A 22,500-nucleotide genomic window follows, 5' to 3' on the forward strand; every position below is an offset into this window, starting at 1 on the left:
CTTTGGATGAGGAAACCACCTTTAGAGCAGAGTTTATCAAACTCTTTTACAAACAGTCACTAAGAAAAGGTTAAGATTCTGTTTTTCACGTGTTTTAAGTTAGCATTCAAATTTTTTCATCATAATTTTAATTGTGAAGGCTGTAATTCTGGAATACTGGAATTATTAAAATTTTCAATTAAAACATATCACTCTCGAAATTTATCTCGTGAATATGACAGCAATTTGAAAAACATCTTCATCCATCAAAAAAGGTGAACAAACTCTTCTTTAACAGTAAAAAATGCTGTATTGTTATTTTTCTCCTTGAATTTATTATATTTCCATTCCATTTTCCCCAAATAATTTTCTCCAATATATTTTAATGCTAGAAAGCCTTTTATTCATCTCCATACTATACTTCTCTCTTAAGAAAAAGTATGTATAAAGTAATTTTTAAAATATTTCCTGTAACCATAAGGCTTTAAAATGTTCAATTATAAGCAATCATTACTAATGCACAAAATTGGTCCAAAGAACATTAATAATTATTTATCAAATGTCAATATGGTTAGCATGGAAAATATACTTTTATTAAAAATAAATTTCTAAAGAAATGGAGTTTGTTTATATTTCCCCCAGCTAGTTCATATGCCTATGGAGAAGTATTTTTTATTGCTATACAATAAGGTAGAATTTAGCACAAATTCCGTATCAGTTCTTTACCTTTATAGTTGTAAGTAGTAAGAAACCTTGTTTACATAAATAATAAGGGAATGAAGGAGACATCATCAAAAAAAATCTTTTCATCTATCATCTTATAGTTCCTTCAATATTGCTGAAAGTCAAGAAGTTAAAACTACCTAACTTGAAAAATGATGTGTTTCTTGGTCGTTATAATCACTCCCTTTACCTGTATGGACACTAGTATTTTCATAGTTCTTTGTGGGTGGGACAAGATCTCTGTACCCCAGGGCGACACACTACTGTAAGACACAGGTGGGTAACAGGTGTGGTTTTCTCTGTCAAGCAAGAGCAGAGTGACCGTAAAAGGTGAGGTGGAAAAGGAGACGTGGCAACGTCAGTTTTGAAGCAAATCAGTTTTAAGAAACGGAACTTAGAGAAGTTCGGAGCCAGGAAATTGCCTTCTTTAAACTATCCATGCCTTCACAGCTCATAGAAAGTCCTCACATCCTCCTATGCTCTGGACACTCCAGCTGTACCACCTCTCCACTAGACAAACATGTTGTTGCCAAACATTCTGTTCATGTATAAGCTTTGTACACACAAAAATGTACTTAGTTTAACACATAGATTCCCTTACAACATGTAAACCTACAGGTTTATGCAGCTACTACAGGAAAAGTAATGAATTTTTTAAAAAGATAGAAATATAAATTTTGTTCAATCTACTTAAAAAGAGAGAAAATATCTAATCACCGTATGCTGAGAACATAGAAACCACACTCAACAAAGGGTTATGGTCCAATATATTTTATAATCTCAAAGAAAACCCTGGAAACAGCCCAAATGTTATTAAACAACAGGAACTGCTAAATGAATTATGCTACAGCCATATAATGGAAGTATATGTAACATTTTAATTTGAAGAACATATACTGGCATTAGAAAATATTCTATATGGTATTGAGTAAAAAAAACCAAGCAGGCAACAAAGTCGTGAATAAAATTTTATATTAATTTATAAAAATATATGCATATAGAAAAAGACATTTAAGAAAATCTATTAAACTTTTCAGTGATCATCCTTAGGTGATAAAGTTATGAACAACTTTCTTTTTTATTCTATTGTTCTTTCCAATTTTCTACAGAGGGCAGGCATTTCTCCCCAGTGAGGGTTGGGGGAAGGCACAGGGGGAGGTGAACAAGGTGGGGAAACAGGCTCCCTATCTCTGGGCTGCTGCATCTGGCTGTGGACTTCACAACCGGTAAGATGATGTTCATCCAGGGTTGCCAAACAGAGCTTAAATCCACACTACCTGGTATAGGGGTGCATCCCCATCAGAGGGAGTACAATTTTCTTCCTACTCCTTCACATACGTTTTGATCATGTCTCTCCTTGACCAACTTGATCCTTTTACCATGGACTTCCATGACTGGTTCCTTTAGGTCACTGATTTCATTCCCTCCACAGACAGGTGAAGCGAATGCAATTAGGTTCATATCATGCTAACCTCATGAAATATCCCAGCTCATGGGTGCAAGAAAGCCTTTAGTCAGCAAGTAAAATGCTATGCTATGGTTTGAATGTGTCCCCACCAAAAGTAAGTGTTGGAAACGTAATCCCCAATGCAACAGTATTGGGACGTCAGGCCTAATGAGAGGTGATCTGGCCATGAGGGCTCTGCCCCATGAATGGATGAATGCGGTTATGACAGGAGTGGGGCTTTGTTAGAAAAGGGTGCATTCAGTCCCCTTCTCTCTTCTCTGTTCCACCCTCTTTTTGTCCTTCTACCTTTCGGATGATGCAGCAAGAAGGCCCTCGCTAGATGTGGCCCCTTGATCTTGGACTTCTCAGCCTCCAGAACCATGAACCAATAAACTTCTGTTTGTTATAAATCACCCAGTCTGTAGTATTCCATTATAGCAGCACAAAACAAACTAAGACACACTGTAAATCAATGTGGTTATCTGGGCCTTCAATGGGCAATATTGACTTCTGTGATATTATACAATGTCCATGTCCTACCTCAGTACATGTGGAGGGATCTTGACAATGGTATCCAAACCACCCAGAGTTTCTGCAAAAGAAAAATTACAAAGTTAAAAATAAATATTTAAACACTGAGAATATACACTGTACATGAATTTCTCTGTTAGTTTCTCTTTTCCCCAGGAATTCCTCTAATTATAAACTAGTCAATTCTCAATTATCTGCATGCACATCTTTCATATTTTAAAATCCTTTTCCCTTGAGAGTCCCAGAGATTTCCCTGGACCTTGCAAACTACTGGGGAGGGAAAAGTTAAAAATTAGGGCACATTTCCCTATACAGATGAAGAACAAATAGTTAAATTCCTAATCTGAACCACTGAATCTAGTTACAACTGACTAAGATACTATATTCTTGTAATAAAAATAGAGAAAGAAGAGCTGTGTCCTTGGAAATACTGTTTCAATATCCTTACAAAATAATTCATACTTGTGAAAGACTTTCAAATTCACAAAGCACTTATACAACATCTCATTATTCTCACACACATTTGTGACATGTTAGATTAAATTTTTTTTTTTAATTACAGTATAGTTAGGATATCGATTGGAAGGCTCACATCCAAATCTCGTTAATCCAACCTGGATGTTCAACACTTTACCACTGTTTGTGGATTTTTCACACTATTGATGCCTCCAATTTTAGAGATAATGAAAAGCTCACCAGTCTCTTCCCCAAAAAACTGTACTATTTCAATCCTTCCAACTTGTCTCCAGTCTTGTAGCTCAAATTGTGTTAACCCCTTTCTTCACTCCTAAGAGTCAGCAAGCCCTGTCTATCTGAATTATTTTCACTGGGGAAGGAGAAACGTCTCTTCCCACCTTGCTCAGAGATCAGAGAGAATAACAAACATGAAATATATATATCAGAGACTCAAGGCTAAGGACAGGCCTGATAGGATCTGGGCTTGATGTGGCCAGTGGAGCAAAAGAGTGGATTTCAGAAAGACAATCAGCAGAACAGAAAGATGAGTTCAGCAGGGTTCTTGGTATCATGAAGACAAGGCCAATGGAGGAAAATAGGACTGAAGTCAATACCTAAGACAAGACAGGATGACAAGAAAGGGAAGCCCTGAGATGCAGGTACAGGAAGCAGCTCAAAGGCCACACAGGCCAGCGCACCCCACCACTTAGCACAGCAGGGACTGGCACTCAGGACAAGCCGATGCTGCTGCCCAAGGAGAGGCAGTGACAGTGAACAACCAGATCAGCATGGTTTTCCCACAGGACAGAGGGATATATAGTCAACTAAGGCTGGGTAACAGTGCCCAGCTCTATAAGGCTAAGAGCAAGCTAGAAGAAAAGGAAAAGAAAAAAGGCAGTCACACAGCAGCGACTGTGAAACTACACCTCTAAGTGCAGTGAGACTCCCAGGCACATGGGATAAGTGTGGAACCCAAGGCGAAGAGCATCCAAGGTCAAGGTCAAGGAGAAAATGGCCTGCAGCTTTGCGGTAAGCACCCATGACAGAATGGTAGCTGGGGAGAGGGCACCATGGAAGCATCAAGAACGAAAGCAAAGTTAACCAGGTTCCAGTCCAGCTCCGCTCCAGCTTGTGACGCCGTGGGATCGGGGCAGGTCACTTATCCTCTGTAAGTTTCAGTTCCCTCATCTTTAGAAAGAAGACAATGACACCTTCCTCCTGGGATGCTTGTGAGGAACTGACAGGATCATGATCATAAAGGGCCTGACACGGTTCTTAGTTGCCAGTGCCAATTCCTGTCTCCCTTCTTTGATTCTCTCCCTAAATACTGGACCAGGTCCTGGGCTAGGGACCCAGTGGTGAGAACAGACATGATACGTGAATTCATGGAGTGCACATTCTCATTTCAAAGCATGATAGATGCCAGGAAGGAAAAGACAGGGAATCAGGCAAAAGTAGAAAAGCAGGTCCTACTTTGGACTGCGAGGTCAGGGCTTCCTGCTGGGGGTAATGAGACCATAAATGATTTACTTAAAGTAGATAAGGAGGGTCACTCCAAGCGGAGTGAATAATAAGTTTGAAATGCTTGGAGAATCCCAACATCTTCCCTGACTCTGTCCTGCCACTTCAGTCCTAGCTGCCACCTTCTATCACCTGGATGACTATACCAGCCTCTGTCCTGAGCTTTCAGCTTTTGGGCTTGCCCCTGAAGCTGCAGTCTCTGCTTAACACAGCAGCCTGAGAGACTCTGTCAGGACCCAAATGACAGCATTTCCTCCACCCCAAATGACCCCCCATCTCATCCTTAGAGAGCCCAACAAGGACTTTCATGATCTGGTCCTCACTTCCTACTTCTCTCCCCTTGCTCCAGCCCCCTGACTCCTTGCTCTTCCCTGAAGCCACCAGATAGATGTTTTCCCAACTAGGAGCCTCCCTTTTAGTAAGGTTTTCCGTGAATACCCTATTTAAATGGCAATTCCCCCTTTACTCCAAGCACCTCCTATCTTCTTCACCATTTTATGTTTTCCCTTTCTTAGCTCTTATCACTCTCTTTGCTGTCATGTATATTTTATTTATTTATCTTGATTATTGGCTGTCATCTCTCCAAGAGTCTGTAAACTCTTGGATCTTTTTGCCTGTTTTGCTCACCATGTTATCCCTAACACTTGGAACAGTACCAGGCACGTAGTAGGTACTCACCAAATATTTGCTGAATTAATGAAGTAAGAGGGAGCACAGGGTAGCTGAGTAACTGAAAGAAGATCAGTGTGGCTGAAATTCAGAGAGCAAGGACCCCTCTTTGTCATGAGGGTTTCAGTGGGGAATGACCCTTCTCTCCCATAAAGGTCTCAGAGGGGGATGACCCCTCTCTCTCATGAGAGTCTCCATGTGGGATGCTCCTCTCTCTCATGAGGGTGGTATAGGACAAGGTTGTGGGGCAGGTAGGAGCCAGGCCATGTAGGGGTGGACAGAACACACTAGGGACTTTTGTTTTTATCCTAATGGGATGCTATTCAGTGTTTTAACATGGCATGTCATGAAAAGATCGGGGTTTTCCAAGGTGACACTACTTGGGAAAAAGAACTTGAGCAGACAAGGAAGCAGCAGTTAGGAGGCTGTTGCAGAAGTCCAGATCAAAAGAGAAGGCAGCTTATTCTGGAGAGCTGGCAACAGAGGTAGAAAGAAGTAGATAGCCTTAACATATACTTAGGAGGTAAAAATGAGTAGAGCTTGGGCGACGGACTAGGTAAAATGGCAAATTACAGAAATGTATCAAGGATGACTCTAGATTTCAGGTTAATGCAACTGGACAGGTGATGACATCAACTGATCATTTAGAAACACCAGAGGTGAGTGAGATTTGGCAGTGAGGTAGAGGTGGGGAAGAGCACAAGGTCACTTTGAGCCTTGTTGAGCTGAGTGCCTGTGAGCCATTCAGGTGGAGATGTTCAGTAGGTAGCTATGTTGCAGGGTGTGGGTTTCAGAGCACTGGTGTCGACTAGTGATATAAACGTGGGCATCACATTCACAGAAATGGAGCTGAAGCCAGGGGTATGTGTGTGTTCAACTCCAGAAGAGCTGGGAGTAAGAGATGAGGGCTCAAAGTTATCCCTTGAGAAACTCAAATATTTACAGCTGGGGAGAGAATCTGGAGCTGTCAAAGGAGACAGAGTGGCTCAAGAACCAAGATAGAGCTGGTAGGGTGTGGTCATAGAAGTCAAGGTAAAGCAGGTGCCCAGGTGTGTCTAGTGTCACCAGGAGGACCTGTGAGATGGGAGTGAGAATGGTCTGCCAGCTGGACGGCTGTATGTTACTGTTCCTCAGTAACTGTGAGTTGGTGGGATAATGGAGGTGAAAGGCATATGACAGCAACATGAAGACGGAGTAGAAGATGAGAACACACATACAATTTCTACACTTTTTAGGGAGTTTGGCTGTGAAGTAATAACCTGTGGCTGGAAGAAAAAGCAGGTGGGTAGATAGAGAGAAGGCTGCTGGTTGGATAGATGTACCCTCTTCTCCTACTTGGCCTTCGTGCCTCTAGTTTCTTTCCTCGCTACTCCATTTTCCACATCTATTCTGCATAAGGTCCCTGATAGACATAAAATACTAAAAGTAGGACTTGGTTGCTTCCAACTTTCCTGTTCTGCAATTCTATTTCATCCCATCACAGCCTAGCTCACAAGCCCCCAGGACTGCCAGTTCCGGAAGTTCTTTCTGCCTTTCCCCAAGCCAACCCTCTATCCAATTCATTCCTTTCTACTCCCTGGCCAGGCCATTCCTCACCAACAAAAACAACCAACCAGGTAACACTAACTAAAGAGAAGATACATACATATGCCTTGTTAGTTATTCTACAGCCATTAACACTGATTTTCAGAGAAGTATCATGACAAAGTAGACAAAGTAGAAGAAGATGCTAAAGTTAAAAAACACACGACAATATGCCATATGTGCTATGACCTTTTGCAAAGGGAAAGACTCCAAAATGTCAACAGTGTTATCTCTGGATAGGGAGACTGCAGATTATTTTAATTTTTTCTTTATGTGGTTCCATTATTTGCAACATTCTAAAGTGAACATATATAACTCTTATAAATAGAAAAAGATGAATATTATTTAAAACTCAAGCAAGCAGTTAAGTATTGATTTACTTATTGAATGTCTGCCTTCCACTATAGGTGCAGAAGCAACCAAAGAAGCATAAACGGCAGTCCCTGTACTAAAGAGCTCACTACACTGTTGACACGTATTGTTTTGATTGACCAGTGTCCGTTCCCCTGGCTTCTGAAGAAGCATCCTAATTATACTTCCAGGAAACCATTTTCCCCAGCTCTGAATTTCAGTGGAACTTGTAGCCTAGGCCTAAAGAAGTTATTCCCTTCCATTCTTTGACTAGAGGACTGGTTCAAGGATACTCACATGAACCATCAGGACAAAGAGAACAAGGGAAACCAAGGATCGAGCAGGAGTGACTGGAAAAGTCTACTCTCTTGATATGATCTAAATATGGTGACGATCATCTATCTCAAAATGGCCTCAGTGAGGAATGATGCCTCTCTCCCTTGAGGGTCTCAGAGTGAGATGACCCCTCTCTCCCATGGGGGTCTCAGTCTCAGTGAGGGATGACCCCTCTCTCTCATGAGTGTCTCAGTGGGGAATGACCCCCTCTCTCCTGAGGGTCTAAGTAAGGGACAATCCCTCTCCCATGAGGGTCTCAGAGGGAGATGACCCCTCTCTCCCATGAGGGTCTCAGTGGGGGAATAACACCTCTCTCCCATGAGGGTCTCAGTCTCAGTGGGGGATGACCCCTCTCTCCCATGAGGGTCTAAGTAAAGGATGATCTCTTTCCCATGAGGGTCTCAGAGGAGAATGACTTCTCTCTCCTATGAGGGTCCCAGAGGGGGATGCTTCCTCTCTCCCATGAGGGTCTAAGTGAGGATGACCCCTCTCTCCCACAATGGTCTAAGTAGGGGATGGCCCCTTGCTCCTATGAGGGTCTAAGTGGGGGATGACCCCTCTCTCCACAAGGGTCTCAGTGGAGAATGACCCCTCTCTCTCATGAGGGTCTAAGTGAGAGATAACTTCCCTTTAATGATGGTCTAAGTGGAGGATGAGCCCTGTTTTCCTGGGATGGTCTAAATTTATTGTTGCCTCTTTTCATGAAATGGTCTAAGTGTGTTGATTCATGAGCCCAAAACCGTGGAGACCCATGCAGAGCATGTCAGTCAACCCACAAAGAGCAGGACCCACAAAGAGCAGGACAAGATCCCTGAAACAGTGTCTAATTCCTAAATCACAGCTATTCTTGCAAGGGGTATTTTAGTTAAAGGAGTAAATAAATCCTGTTTTGTGTAAGTCAGTTTAAACTAGTTTTTTTGTCTCTTGCACCCAACATATTTGTCAATTATACTGCCCATAAGAGCCTACCTGTGCACACAATCAACTACTATCCAAAATAGTAGGTACCCTAAGAGAGTCATGAAGGCAAGGATCTGAAGCCAGACAAGCAACTGATCCTATTGAGGAGCTCAGAGAATGTTTCCTAAACAAGTTGGACCTTGCACATTCTGAAAAGGGAATCCCGACAGAAGGACTAGCATGAGCAAAGGCAAAGAGAGAAGTGTGCCACACAGCATGTTCAACAAAGTGCTGCAGCTGACTGCCACTAGATGGTTGAATCTTGGTTGGGGAGTGACAAGAACAGAGGCTGGGGCTAGATTCTGAAGAGCATTCTGAGGAATTTACACATTAATCTAGAAATAAATTATGGGGGTTGAAGAGTGACAGGTGTTTTGTATTCTAAACAGTGATGGGCAGTGGAAATGGACTGGAGTGGGAAAGACAACAGGAAAACCTGTCTCTATGCCTTTGTTCATGTCTCCAGCATGCTCTTCTAACAAATTCCTTATAGGGGACATTTTATTCATCCATATATCCCACTGCTCAGTACCAGGGAGGTCTTAATAAATGTTTGCTAAATAAAGAAGCAAAGGAAAGAAGGAAGTCATAGCTTCCCCATTCTTCAAGTGAAATCTGCTTCAAAAGCTCCACCAGCTCACACCAATTCTCCCCCAATCCATGGGCCCCATATTTATCCTCCCTTCTTTGACTTGTTTTGCTGGTTTGGTCAATCCAACTGCACAATGAATGCCCTGCACTATTATTTAACTATTTCATGCACTTCTGTCTTGTCTTGCTAATTACAGAACAATCACTGGGAAAGGAAGCACATCCACTCAGGCTGGTTTTTTTCAGACTTGACTCGAATAATCTACCTGCCTCAATGCTCAGCCTCCCCAATGGCTTTAAAGGACCTAAACTCAGCAACGTTGTGGTTTAACTTAATAAGACGTTGATGTCAGTATTCAAACTTATTAAAATACTAGATTAATCTCCTCCTCCCTGTTTATCTAACTCTGCCTAATTTGCAGCAAAATAATAACGAATGCTAGGAATGGCATGTTTAAAGCACAATTGGGCCCTGCTTTATCATGTTACCCAGCCATCTGTGACCCTTCATTAGAGGCATTTTGGAATCTAGCTTTGAACCACTCTGCTGAATGACAATGGCAACGCAAAAATAGTACTGTGGCTTTAAGAGCCTTGCTGCTCTCTCAGATTTCTGGTCCATTTTTCTCTAACAGTAAGCTAAAATGGTCAAGTGCTGGTTCTACCTACAAGACAAACTTCCTAGGCAATATTCTAGACAATTTTGTGACGATAGGCACAGGTTTAAAAAAAAAAGATGCTGCTATAATTGTCTGTACACACACCCAAACATGTGAATTAAGATCATCTACATATTAAGAGTCACCTAAACCACTCAAAATTTTACATTTAGTGGAAAGCCTGCTAAAGGCTCTTCTCTATCTCAGGCTGCATCAACGCACACACAGTATCATGACAGACAGTGATGGTTCTTGGTTGCAAGGGAAAGGGAGTCAACTTCATTTTTCAATTGAGTGGCAACTGAGACATCACATCAGGCTCCGGCAAGGCAAAGCGAGGAGCCCGCAGAGCTAGCTGCGCTCGCTTCTTCTTGGCCTTTCCTTTCTAGAAAGCAGCACCACCACCCGAAGTATGCTTCTGAACTATATGCATTACCATTCTGACCATTCTGATTGCCCAAACCCAGCCTAATTGAAATGGCTTTCCGTTTTTTTCCGCTGCTGAGTTCTGCAACCTGAGTCTGAAGAGAAACACAAATTTGCTCCCTGGAACTTATTTCAATGCTAGCACAGCTCATAAACCTAAAATCCCACCTGTCTGAAGGGCAGACCACAACAGAATTGCAGAGGTAACATGATCCCCGCCCGCATGTTGTTTTTCAAGTGCAATAACCATGAAAGCTAACACTTAGCAAGCTGACCTCTATCAGGAACACCAAACTAAATAAGCCTTTCCTTCCTGGTTCCACTCGCCAAGGATTCGACATCGGGGTTGTTGGTTTAACTTCCCTCTTCCCTAGAGGCGCTTCGCTATCAGGCCCCAGGTTTCGCACCGGCTCCGGGCGGGTCCTGCCTAACTCGGCGATGGGGAAGCATCGTCCCCAGCGTCGGGACCGGGAGAAGGGGGCCGCCAGGAGGGGAGGACAGCGGTTCCCGGGGAAGGTTTTGGAGAGTGAAAGAGACCGGAGGGGAGGCGGCTGATGTCCACGCCCGAGCCAAGACTCTCAAATCCCACATCAATTTCCCGAGGCGGCTCTCGCAATCGCGCGAACGGCACCCATGACCGACGCTCCGCGAAAGCCCCACGCGCGGAGGCGCGGGTTCAGCCCCGGCCGCGCGGCCCTCCCTCCGCGGCGAACAGGTACCGGGCGCTTACCCAGGGCCCAGGTGCAGCTCTCCTTGATGGCTTTGTACTTGCTCCCGGACGCCTCCTTCTGCAGCTTCCTCAGGATCTCTTCCATCTTGACCTTCCAGGCGCCGGGCCGCCGCCCACAGGGAGAGAAGCGCGGGCGAGCCGGGCCGGGGACGCCGCCGCTGCCTGGCCCTGGGCGCCTAGGAGGCCGCCGCGCGCGCCCCATGCCTCCCCGGCCACTGCTGCTGATGAATCACTGCCCCCGCCTCCATGGCCGCGGGCCACGTCAGCCCGCGCCCCGCCCGCCGCCCGCCCGCTGGTCCAGGATGCCGCTCCGCCTCAAGGCCGCGGGCGGGCTGGGGCTGGAGAGTGAGGCTGGAGGCCGCTGACCTGACCGCCGAGGCAGGCCCCGCGGGCGCCGTGCTTCGCGGAAAGGTGGGGACGGATGTCCGGAGCTGGCTCGCCAGCCGCCAGGAGGGAGCGCCTGCTCAGCAGCGGGCGGCGGGAAGCAGGCGGGGAGGGGCCTCCCCGCGGTCCTCGCACCCCCTGCGCCGACGGTGGCCGCGGGCGGAGTCGGAGCAGCCCAGCCCTGACACCCGGACCCCCAGCGTGGTGCAGGCGCCGCGCCCGCTGCATCCCGTCGTCTGCTAACCAGAAAATTCTTGCGTTCAGTCACAAATAGCTTTTTTTGGCCACTCCCTGTGCAGCGTTGCATACACTGTGCCCCTGCCTGCAGGGAACCTCCAGTCAAGCTTTCAACACGCGGCGGGGCGGTGGGCTGAGGTGGGACTGGGGTAGAACTTGATGCGCCCCAGGAAACCAGGCCCAGAGAGGCTGAGTTACTTCCCAGACCAAGAATGGGTCTCCAAACACGTCCTGAATCCAAAGCCGCTTTCAAAAACCTCTCTCCCCTCCTCTTCCCGTCCTCTCTTGTGCTGAATTGTTGCCCTCTGAAAAATGGTGTGCACAAGGGCAGCCACAGCAGAGGGCCTCTCATTGGGATGAAAACGGGGAGCCCCAGGAGTCTCACGCGGGCGGTGGGGAAGGCAATGTGACAGGGCACTCCGTGTTTCCTTTTTCTTTGAAAATGTTCTGTGGTGGAAGTGAGGATGATGGACTGCAGAGAGGCACACTGGCAGCTGGGAGAACAAAGGTTCTGCAGGAATCTAGAAACCAAGTAGGCCAAGGATGGGTAGGAGGGGAATAAAGGAAAGTATGTCAAGAGATATTGAAGGGTAGAAGCAATAGGATTTAATGACAGAATAGGGGAGAGACGGCGTATATGGGATGGCTTCCAGGTTTCTTGTTTAGGAAATTGGGAGGATGGTGGCCCTATTCTCTAAGTTAAAGAAGAGGAGATAAAAAGGGTTTTGGCACAGGTGTCCTCTGCACCTACCAACTGATGCACTGGGCCAGGGGAGAAAAAAAAAGGGGGGGTTTTGGACTGGGGGGATATATGAGTTCAGTTTTGAATACGTTCAGATTGAAATGATAATGAGATACTTGTAGGTGTTTTTTGTTGTTGTTGTTGTTGTTGTTGTTTTGGACAGGAACTCAGGATAGGGCTCTGGGAGGGATGCCAGTATTTGAAGGGTGGTAAATATAGGGAGTTGTTGATGCCTCGAGTTTGACGAAGGTTATACAAGAGAGGGAGTGAGGACCCCCCTAATTCTCAAATGATGGGTACAGGAGCAATGGCCCAGGGAGGAGGCTGAGAGGAGCAGTCCGAGATCCGAGGTGTGGGGAGTCAGCCAGGGGAGGGAGTGCCATCGGAGGGTGTCCAGCACATGGGGATGTTAGACTTCTCCTTCGGCGCACTTGGTACTGAGGAGGCAAAACCTACAAAGTCCCAGCCCCAAGGATCTTTCTACCACTACCCTCACGCCCAAAGAAGCCATCATTTACAGAAAGGTTAAAAAAAAAAAAAGTCAAAACACTGCAGCAGATAACGTACTTGGGTTAAAGAAAATTGTTAACTATTTGGAAAAATATATAGATCACAACTTTATATCATGTAGCAAAATAAATTACAAATGTATTAAAGAATTAAATTTAAGAATTAAATGATGAAAAGTTTAGAAGAAAGTATAACTGAATATACTTATCTTAATACATTAAGATTATTTCTAACAAACTAAGGCAGAAACTGAAGGAAAAAAGGTCAATAGATTTGACTATCTGAATATTGAAGACCTTTATGTCAAAAGTTCCATACAAAATTAAAAAGCAAATGACACTCTGAGGGGTGGATTGAAGGAAGAAAAGACGATAACTCTAACTCTTAATTATATGTGGATTTATATTTTTTAGTCTATTTTAAAGTGTTTACTATTTTATAATTAAAAACAATTTTGCTTAAGCTACAAACTAGGAAAATATTTATAATAATGTCAGATATATAAAGTTTGAATAGCTTTGTTAAAATAAAAGCTTTAACAAAGAATTAAAAAACAAATGCTCCTTCTTTTTTAAAAAAGCCAATAAATATAAAGTCAGTGTACAGAGGAGGGAATACATATAACCCCATAAACTTATGAAAAATGTTCTAGTGCCTAATAAAGAGCACAAACTTTTAAATAAGATGCTATTTTCTATTAATCAAATTGACTAAGAGATTTTTTAAATGTTATTGAAGGAGCTGAGCAACAAGGTCCTCTCATGTCTTGGGTGCTGGTCACAGTGTAACTTGGTAGTACATTCCTGGAGGGAGGGAGCCTGGATATGTATGTAGCATAGGTATAGCTTTGACTAACAATTCCACTTTTGGGAATTCATCCTAAGGAAGTGATTATGGAAATGGATAAGGATCGTTCTACAAGGATTTCAGTGTGTCTTTCAATTCTAAAAAAAGAGAAAACTAAATATGCAACAAGGATATAGATAAATAACCCATGATATATTCATAAAGCATCATATTATACAGTCTTTAAGAATAATGTGGGGGACTAGGCATGTTGGCTTATGCCTATAATCCCAGCACTTTTGGAGGCTGAGGCAGACAGACTGGTTGAGCTGAGGAGTTCAAGAGGAGCCTGAGCAACATGGCAAGACCTCATCTCTACTAAAAGAAAAAAAATTGTTTCTAATTTAAAAAGAATAGGAGAGAAATATTGAATGATATAAAAAGTGGTGTCGGGGACAGTGGCTCACACCTGTAATTCCAGCACTTTGAGATACCAAGGCAGGTGGATCTCCTGAGGTCAGGAGTTCAAGACCAGCCTGAACAACACGGTGAAAACCCCCGCCTACAGTAAAAATACAAAAATTAGCTGGATGTAGTGGCACATGCCTGTAATCCCAGCTACTCGAGAGGCTGAGGCGCAAGAAGCGCTGGAACCGTGAGGCGGAGGTTGCAGCGAGCTGAGATCACGCCACTGCACTCCAGCCTGGGTGACAGAGCAAGACGTTATCTCAAAAAAAAAAAAGAAAAGAAAAGAAAAGAAAAGAAAAAAGAAAAAAAAAAGTGGCTTTTACTATATACTTAAGTAAGCAAATTGTAAAATGCCATGTATTTCTGTATACTACATGATTCCAATTTTATTTAAATATTTGATGTAGACATATATATAAGTTCAAAAATGCATACATATATACATACATATCTATGAAAAGTACACACAAATTATTAAGTGATTATCTTTGATGGGCTTATGGGTGAGTTTATTTTCATTAAATATTTTACTTTTATAATGAGAAGTGTTATTTTTTTAAAAAAAGTGGCACAAAAATGAAATAAAAGTAGTATCCAGGCAACTAGGTCAACATCCAGAGAAAGGACAAAGATAAAACACAGAAAATGATATAATGGACGTGAGAGAGTTAGGATGCCGTGGAAGCCAGACCCGGGAGAAATGATGACTGCAGCCTGGTTGCAGTGGATTAAGAGCCAGTGAAATCACACGGATCAGCAACCCAGTCGATGGCTATGAAGGAAAGTAAACACTTTTCTACTGTCTTTCTATAACTCACAGTAGAAAATATGCTTTGCATTGTCATCCAGTATACACATACATGTATAGATATGTTAAAAAACTGAAACAACAGTTTTAGGTATAAAACAGTACTTACTGTTAACTATAATAGTTACTATTAAGTATGATTTCATTCACTGCAGCAGGCATACTTGCCTGTTCCTAAATTCATTCTAGGTTGCGGGCATGAGGACAATGCTACCTGTACAACCACCGTGGTTTGCACTGTGATGCCTATTTCTTCCCAATGTTTTAATTTTGTTGCTTAAAATTCTGGCTCACACAAATAAGTTGCTGTGAATGCTATTAATAACAACAGTGAACTCTGTTTAGCAATGGAAAGTCTTCTTTAATCTTAATCTAAAATGGTTATAAACATAATCATTCTTCAATGTATTAAAATAAAGTATTAGTGATTAACTTTCTTCTCTGAGTATCAGCTTTAATATGGATTCAGGATTTTGGAAAGCAGATCTTTTATCAATTTTTTCCTCAATATTTCAAATTTCTCTTTTGAAATTATTAAAGTTTATAATAGAGACTTGTAATATAATTAATATGATTTTCTATTCAAAATGTCTTCATTAATTTTCTCTTTATGTGTTACAAAATTGTGGACACATAGTAACCACAGTGATTACTTAAAATTTATTTGTTAGTGTTGGATATATTAAACATCTTGAAATATATTGTTACTTTTTCCCTGTTGATCCAAATTCAGTTAGGTTAAAATGTCAAAAAAAGAGTTCTATATGTAAATTCTTTTGGTGAAATATCATTTTCAAAATGCCAAATGAGATTGCTTTTCAAATAGAAAAATACGAATCCCATTCCTGAGTTCATATAATTTAATTAGTACTTTCCTTGTAACAATCAGTAACTTCAGTATGATGCAACATATACATGTTATTTGATGGAAAGGCTAAGTTGTTTTAACAAAGATCCAACAATGCAGTGGTTTACAAAGCATAGACATTTACTTCTCTCTTAAATTAAACCCTGAGTCAGTAGTCTACGTTGGTGCAGCAGGTCCCAGGAGATCATTAAGTGACTAGGTACCTTAAATGTTACTGTTTCCTCATCCCATAGGGTTGTTCTCATTTGTGTGTCTCAGAGATATGTGCCAGGCACATTGTGTTCTAGCCCATAGGAAGAGGAAAAGAGAGCAGAGGAGTCCATGCCTCAGAGGCAGAAGTTACACAAATCTCATATATTGCATTGGTGAAGACAGAGTTGCCGAGATATACCTGAGTAATCACAGCTCTGTTCCTATGGCATAGGGAGGGGAATCATTAGTCTCAGCCACAGATCCAATTTCTGAACAAAACATATGAAAAAGTGAAGGTTCCCTTAATAAAATTAAACAACTATCACTATTTTTGTTTTCAAGTCCAAGAGATTCAGTACAATTGTTAGGATGCAAAATCTTTGTAATGTATAGAACATAGATTTTGAATAATGTACAGAGTAGCTTCTAACAATATTTTAAATTATCTTTCTATGTTTCCTGTCATATTTACTTCTGAATCACTCACAATTCCATTACAACTTTCCAGTTGAATTTATGTTTCTCAAGTAGTCTTGTGTTAGGTTAAATGGAAACAACACAATAAATCCTTTATAAAAGTCCTATTTTCATACATATTTGGCATAAACTGAAAGTCTAAGTAATGTGAAATATTAGTGTTTTCATTAAGTGGAATTAAACAACCTGTGTCTGCCTGTATGTGCCTAATAAGTATAAATTCTATTCTGTATATTCTTTAGAACTATAATATGTTATGACTTAGAAGTATAATTTTAAATTTATCTGCTGATTTATCAAGAATCATATTCACTATAACCATGTATGCTGAGAATAACTTTTTAAGAAGCTGTTTACGTTTTTTCCTTTTGCTGCATATATATAACTAATTATGATAGTAATGCTTTTTCATGAAAACCAATGTGAAATAATGTTGACAAATTTACATATTTTTTTCTTTCTTTGAAAATATTTGAAGGCCTTATGAACAAATTTGGCTTGCTATATTTCAAATGATTTTTTTTGGAAGATCTTAAGCTTTTATTTACAAGAAAGTAAATTATTTTTTGTAATGACAAATAATACATTTTCAGTGAGTTTTGAGTAATTGACAAGCTACACTTTATCATTATTAAAATGATTTGCACTTCTTTGACTTATAGTTCAAATAATAGAATTTATTAATTTAAAAGACATTTTCTTAATGTTGTCACTATATACATGTCCAAATCTGGCAGTTCTGCCAGAACATGCCTCTGCGTTTTTCACCAAATTGTTTTTATTTCTTCTAATAATAAAATAAACTGTGTTAAGGATAGTTGGTATAACTTTGATTAAAATGTACAATTATCACAAAGTTGAAAAATGCCTGACAATTATGCCTAATTCAAAAAGCACATTGAAAGCTTCTAACTCAGCCAAACCTTGGTGGAAAGTCTTGCTGCCTTTGCCAAGACTAGATGAAGTTCTTCTAAACCTCACTTTATAATTAGCTATAAATTACATTGACAGAAAATGAAACTATAAAACATGAACTCTCCTGATACAATTATGATCAATTCCAGAAAATCAGCTGAGACACCAATGAGCAGAAGAGTGACTGGCTGGCAGTTCCCAGCCAATGCATATATTCATTACCTCCCATTCTCCAGCTGTCACTCAACTCAGTTGTTTGCAGGATTTGTGGCAATGTGGACAGCTCCTGCTAGGAATATACGTGTTGCATTCTGATATCGTAGGCTCCATACTATATTCATTTCTTAATATATTTTTATGAAACAGACTCATTAATTTCACAACCCACTCATGGACAGAAGCATGAAATTTGAAAAACACCAGACCAGAGGAAAATTTGTGATTAAACAGCCTAGTGGTAGGGAGTATATTTATACAATGAAAGAAAAAAAGACATAAAAGCAGGGTTGAAAAAAGGCAGAAGGATGCCAGCCTAATGGGGAAACAAGTACGCTAAGAAGATGGGAAAGATGGTACCTAGAGTATAGACAGAGTCATTGCCCAGTTAGGGGATGAAGGCCAATTTACAGATATGAGTGGGGGGTGAAGATAGAAAGCTGATTTTTTTATATTGTTTAGTTGTTGATGTAGAGACAGGAATTTATGGGAGCTACACCTGGTGACTTCTGTTTTTCTCATGAAACAAGAAGACATATGCTGAATGTAAGAGGAGAAATGAATAGATGAAGGACCCAAAATTCGACAATAAGAAAGAGAGCTGACTAAGGATGTGTAGAAGGCTTCATGAAGTGTGGAGGACCCAAGTAGTTCCCTCTTTGTGAATGCTTGGGAAGCAGTCCCAATCCCACAGAATTTTCATATCTGACAATATCTACTGAATTTGCCATTGCTTCAGATCTTGACTCATGATGCTAAATCTATACTTCCAGCTCAAATCTCTGTTATGCTTGTTTTACCTGATACTTAAATCGTCGATCTTTTCACTTACTCTAATGCTTGATTCACAGAATACAGTAGTAAAGAAACTTGTTTACAATATAGAATTATACCCAAATATGCAGCAGTATAATCAGAAAGTAAAATAAGCATATTTTGGATTACATTCCATTTTGAATTAAATTTAGATGAGTGAAAAGTATTCAATTTGAATATGGTTTATAAAATTATTTATGATCTTTAGCATTTAAAAAAAGGTATTTAATACTTTTAAGTAACTTCTATAAAATATTGTATACCTTTCTTCAAGGAAAAAATTTAAATACCCACAAAACGGGTAACATTAACAATTATTCACTTTACTTACAATTAAAATGATCTCTTTACTTACAAAATTAAATGATTAAAAATGATCTCTTTACTTACAAAATAATTTCCTATTTTAGCAATAATTAATATGCCCTTAAATATGAGACAATTGGACTTTTGCTTCTGGCTGTGATACAGCTTGTATCAGAACCACTTACTGTTGAAAGCAGTTATAAATCTGGATTAAAAAATTAAGACAAGCTGTTTGAAGGCATCTAAACAACCAGGACAGCGAGGACTTGAAGGAACAAGATCTTAGAGAGAAGGAGAATGTACAGAAGTGAGCCTGATGTTATTTGCTTCTTTCCTTGAAGCATTTGCTAGCTCACCTCATAGTGCACAGAAGTCAAGCTAAATATGGTGTTCTAGAGGTATCTGGGAATACAAAAATTGGAGTAAGAGAATTTGAATTGAGGAACCAAGGTGATGGGGAAAAGGAAATCACAACAGTAGTAAGGCTATATAAAATTATACATAACATTATAAACAACAACCTCACAATGCCTGCCACCTGCTTGTTAATAAAATTTAACTGTTTTGATAGCCATATCTGTATATGTAGACGTATATGTATTTGTACATATAGTAACTTTTATATAAATGATGTAAATGCTCTTATACATTCTGCTTCCTTTCACTGTATGGTTTGTCACCGACAATTTTTCCTTTTTAATGGCTGCTTATTATTCCATTGTATGACTCTAGCAAACCATTTAATCCATCTATATTGTTGGACTCCAGCTTTTACTATTATAAACAAGACTTCAGTGAACACTGCTGTGGTTATTGTATTACCTACCTATTAGAATATATTCCTAGAGTAAACTCCTAGAAGGGGGAAGTGCTGAGTCAAAAAGGATATACAGTATGAGGCCAGCATTACCAAAACCAGACAAGGACAAAACAAAAAAACTACAGGCCAATATGCTTGATGAACACAGGTGCAAAAACCCTCCATGTAATACTAGCAAACCAAATCCAACAGCACATCAAAAAGATTATACATCATGATCAAGTGGTATTTATCCCAGTGATGCAAGGATGGTTCAACATATGCAAATTATTGTGTGATACATCACATTAACAGAATGAAGAACAAAATCCATATGATCATTTCAATAGATGCAGAAAAAACATTTGATAAAATTCAACATTCCTTCATGATAAAAACTCTCAACAAATTAGGTATAGAAGAAACACACCTCAATACAATAAGGGCCATAAATTACAAACCCACAGCTAACATCACGTTTAATGGGGGAAAACTTGAAAGCTTTTCCTTTAAGAACTGGAACAAGACAAGGATGCCCATTTTCACCACTTTTATTCAACACAGTACTAGAAATCCTAGGTAGAGCAAGTAGGCCAGAAAAAGAAAGAAATGGCATCCATTGATAAAGACGTCAGATTATCCCTATTTGCAGATAACATGATTTTATATATAAAAATACCTAAAGACTTCACAAAAAAACTTTCAGAACTGATAAATGAATTCAACAAATTTGCAGGATATAAAACAAACATACAATAATCAATAGCACTTCTGTACACTAATAATAAACTAGCCAAAAAAGAAATCACGAAAGCAACTCCCTTTACAATAGCTGCCAAAAATATTAAAATACCTAGGAATAAATTTAACCAAGGAGGCATAAGATCTTTACAATAAAAATCTATAAAACACTGATTAAAGAAACTGATGAAGACACAAACAAATGGAAAGACACAAACAAATGTTCATAGATTGGAAGAATGAATATTGTCAAAGTGACCATATTACCCACCCAGAACAATCTACAGATTTAAAGCAATCTCTATCAAAATACAAATGATATTCTTTAAAGAAATAGAAGAAAATTCTGAAATTTGTACAGNTATTCAATTTGAATATGGTTTATAAAATTATTTATGATCTTTAGCATTTAAAAAAAGGTATTTAATACTTTTAAGTAACTTCTATAAAATATTGTATACCTTTCTTCAAGGAAAAAATTTAAATACCCACAAAACGGGTAACATTAACAATTATTCACTTTACTTACAATTAAAATGATCTCTTTACTTACAAAATTAAATGATTAAAATGATCTCTTTACTTACAAAATAATTTCCTATTTTAGCAATAATTAATATGCCCTTAAATATGAGACAATTGGACTTTTGCTTCTGGCTGTGATACAGCTTGTATCAGAACCACTTACTGTTGAAAGCAGTTATAAATCTGGATTAAAAAATTAAGACAAGCTGTTTGAAGGCATCTAAACAACCAGGACAGCGAGGACTTGAAGGAACAAGATCTTAGAGAGAAGGAGAATGTACAGAAGTGAGCCTGATGTTATTTGCTTCTTTCCTTGAAGCATTTGCTAGCTCACCTCATAGTGCACAGAAGTCAAGCTAAATATGGTGTTCTAGAGGTATCTGGGAATACAAAATTGGAGTAAGAGAATTTGAATTGAGGAACCAAGGTGATGGGGAAAAGGAAATCACAACAGTAGTAAGGCTATATAAAATTATACATAACATTATAAACAACAACCTCACAATGCCTGCCACCTGCTTGTTAATAAAATTTAACTGTTTTGATAGCCATATCTGTATATGTAGACGTATATGTATTTGTACATATAGTAACTTTTATATAAATGATGTAAATGCTCTTATACATTCTGCTTCCTTTCACTGTATGGTTTGTCACCGACAATTTTCCTTTTAATGGCTGCTTATTATTCCATTGTATGACTCTAGCAAACCATTTAATCCATCTATATTGTTGGACTCCAGCTTTTACTATTATAAACAAGACTTCAGTGAACACTGCTGTGGTTATTGTATTACCTACCTATTAGAATATATTCCTAGAGTAAACTCCTAGAAGGGGAAGTGCTGAGTCAAAAGGATATACAGTATGAGGCCAGCATTACCAAAACCAGACAAGGACAAAACAAAAAAACTACAGGCCAATATGCTTGATGAACACAGGTGCAAAACCCTCCATGTAATACTAGCAAACCAAATCCAACAGCACATCAAAAGATTATACATCATGATCAAGTGGTATTTATCCCAGTGATGCAAGGATGGTTCAACATATGCAAATTATTGTGTGATACATCACATTAACAGAATGAAGAACAAAATCCATATGATCATTTCAATAGATGCAGAAAAAACATTTGATAAAATTCAACATTCCTTCATGATAAAACTCTCAACAAATTAGGTATAGAAGAAACACACCTCAATACAATAAGGGCCATAAATTACAAACCCACAGCTAACATCACGTTTAATGGGGAAAACTTGAAAGCTTTTCCTTTAAGAACTGGAACAAGACAAGGATGCCCATTTTCACCACTTTTATTCAACACAGTACTAGAAATCCTAGGTAGAGCAAGTAGGCCAGAAAAGAAAGAAATGGCATCCATTGATAAAGACGTCAGATTATCCCTATTTGCAGATAACATGATTTTATATATAAAATACCTAAAGACTTCACAAAAAAACTTTCAGAACTGATAAATGAATTCAACAAATTTGCAGGATATAAAACAAACATACAATAATCAATAGCACTTCTGTACACTAATAATAAACTAGCCAAAAAAGAAATCACGAAAGCAACTCCCTTTACAATAGCTGCCAAAATATTAAAATACCTAGGAATAAATTTAACCAAGGAGGCATAAGATCTTTACAATAAAATCTATAAAACACTGATTAAAGAAACTGATGAAGACACAAACAAATGGAAAGACACAAACAAATGTTCATAGATTGGAAGAATG

General features: G+C 39.8%; 1 protein-coding gene across 1 annotated transcript in view; it reads right to left on the reverse strand.

Moving 5' to 3' along the window:
- Positions 1-11,190, reverse strand: part of ARFGEF3 (ARFGEF family member 3) — a 189,846-nt gene extending 178,656 nt beyond the window's left edge. The window contains exons 1-2 of the mRNA XM_017848989.1: positions 10,964-11,190; positions 2,690-2,741 (exon numbers count right to left, since the gene is read on the reverse strand). Coding sequence (XP_017704478.1) covers positions 2,690-2,741; positions 10,964-11,165 — 254 coding nt within the window. The 5' untranslated portion in view covers positions 11,166-11,190. The remainder of the gene's footprint in view (positions 1-2,689; positions 2,742-10,963) is intronic.
- Between the last annotated feature and the right edge of the window lie 11,310 nt (positions 11,191-22,500).

Source organism: Rhinopithecus bieti, unplaced genomic scaffold, assembly GCF_001698545.2.
Source record: "Rhinopithecus bieti isolate Rb0 unplaced genomic scaffold, ASM169854v2 scaffold_31173, whole genome shotgun sequence".
NCBI lineage: Eukaryota > Metazoa > Chordata > Mammalia > Primates > Cercopithecidae > Rhinopithecus > Rhinopithecus bieti.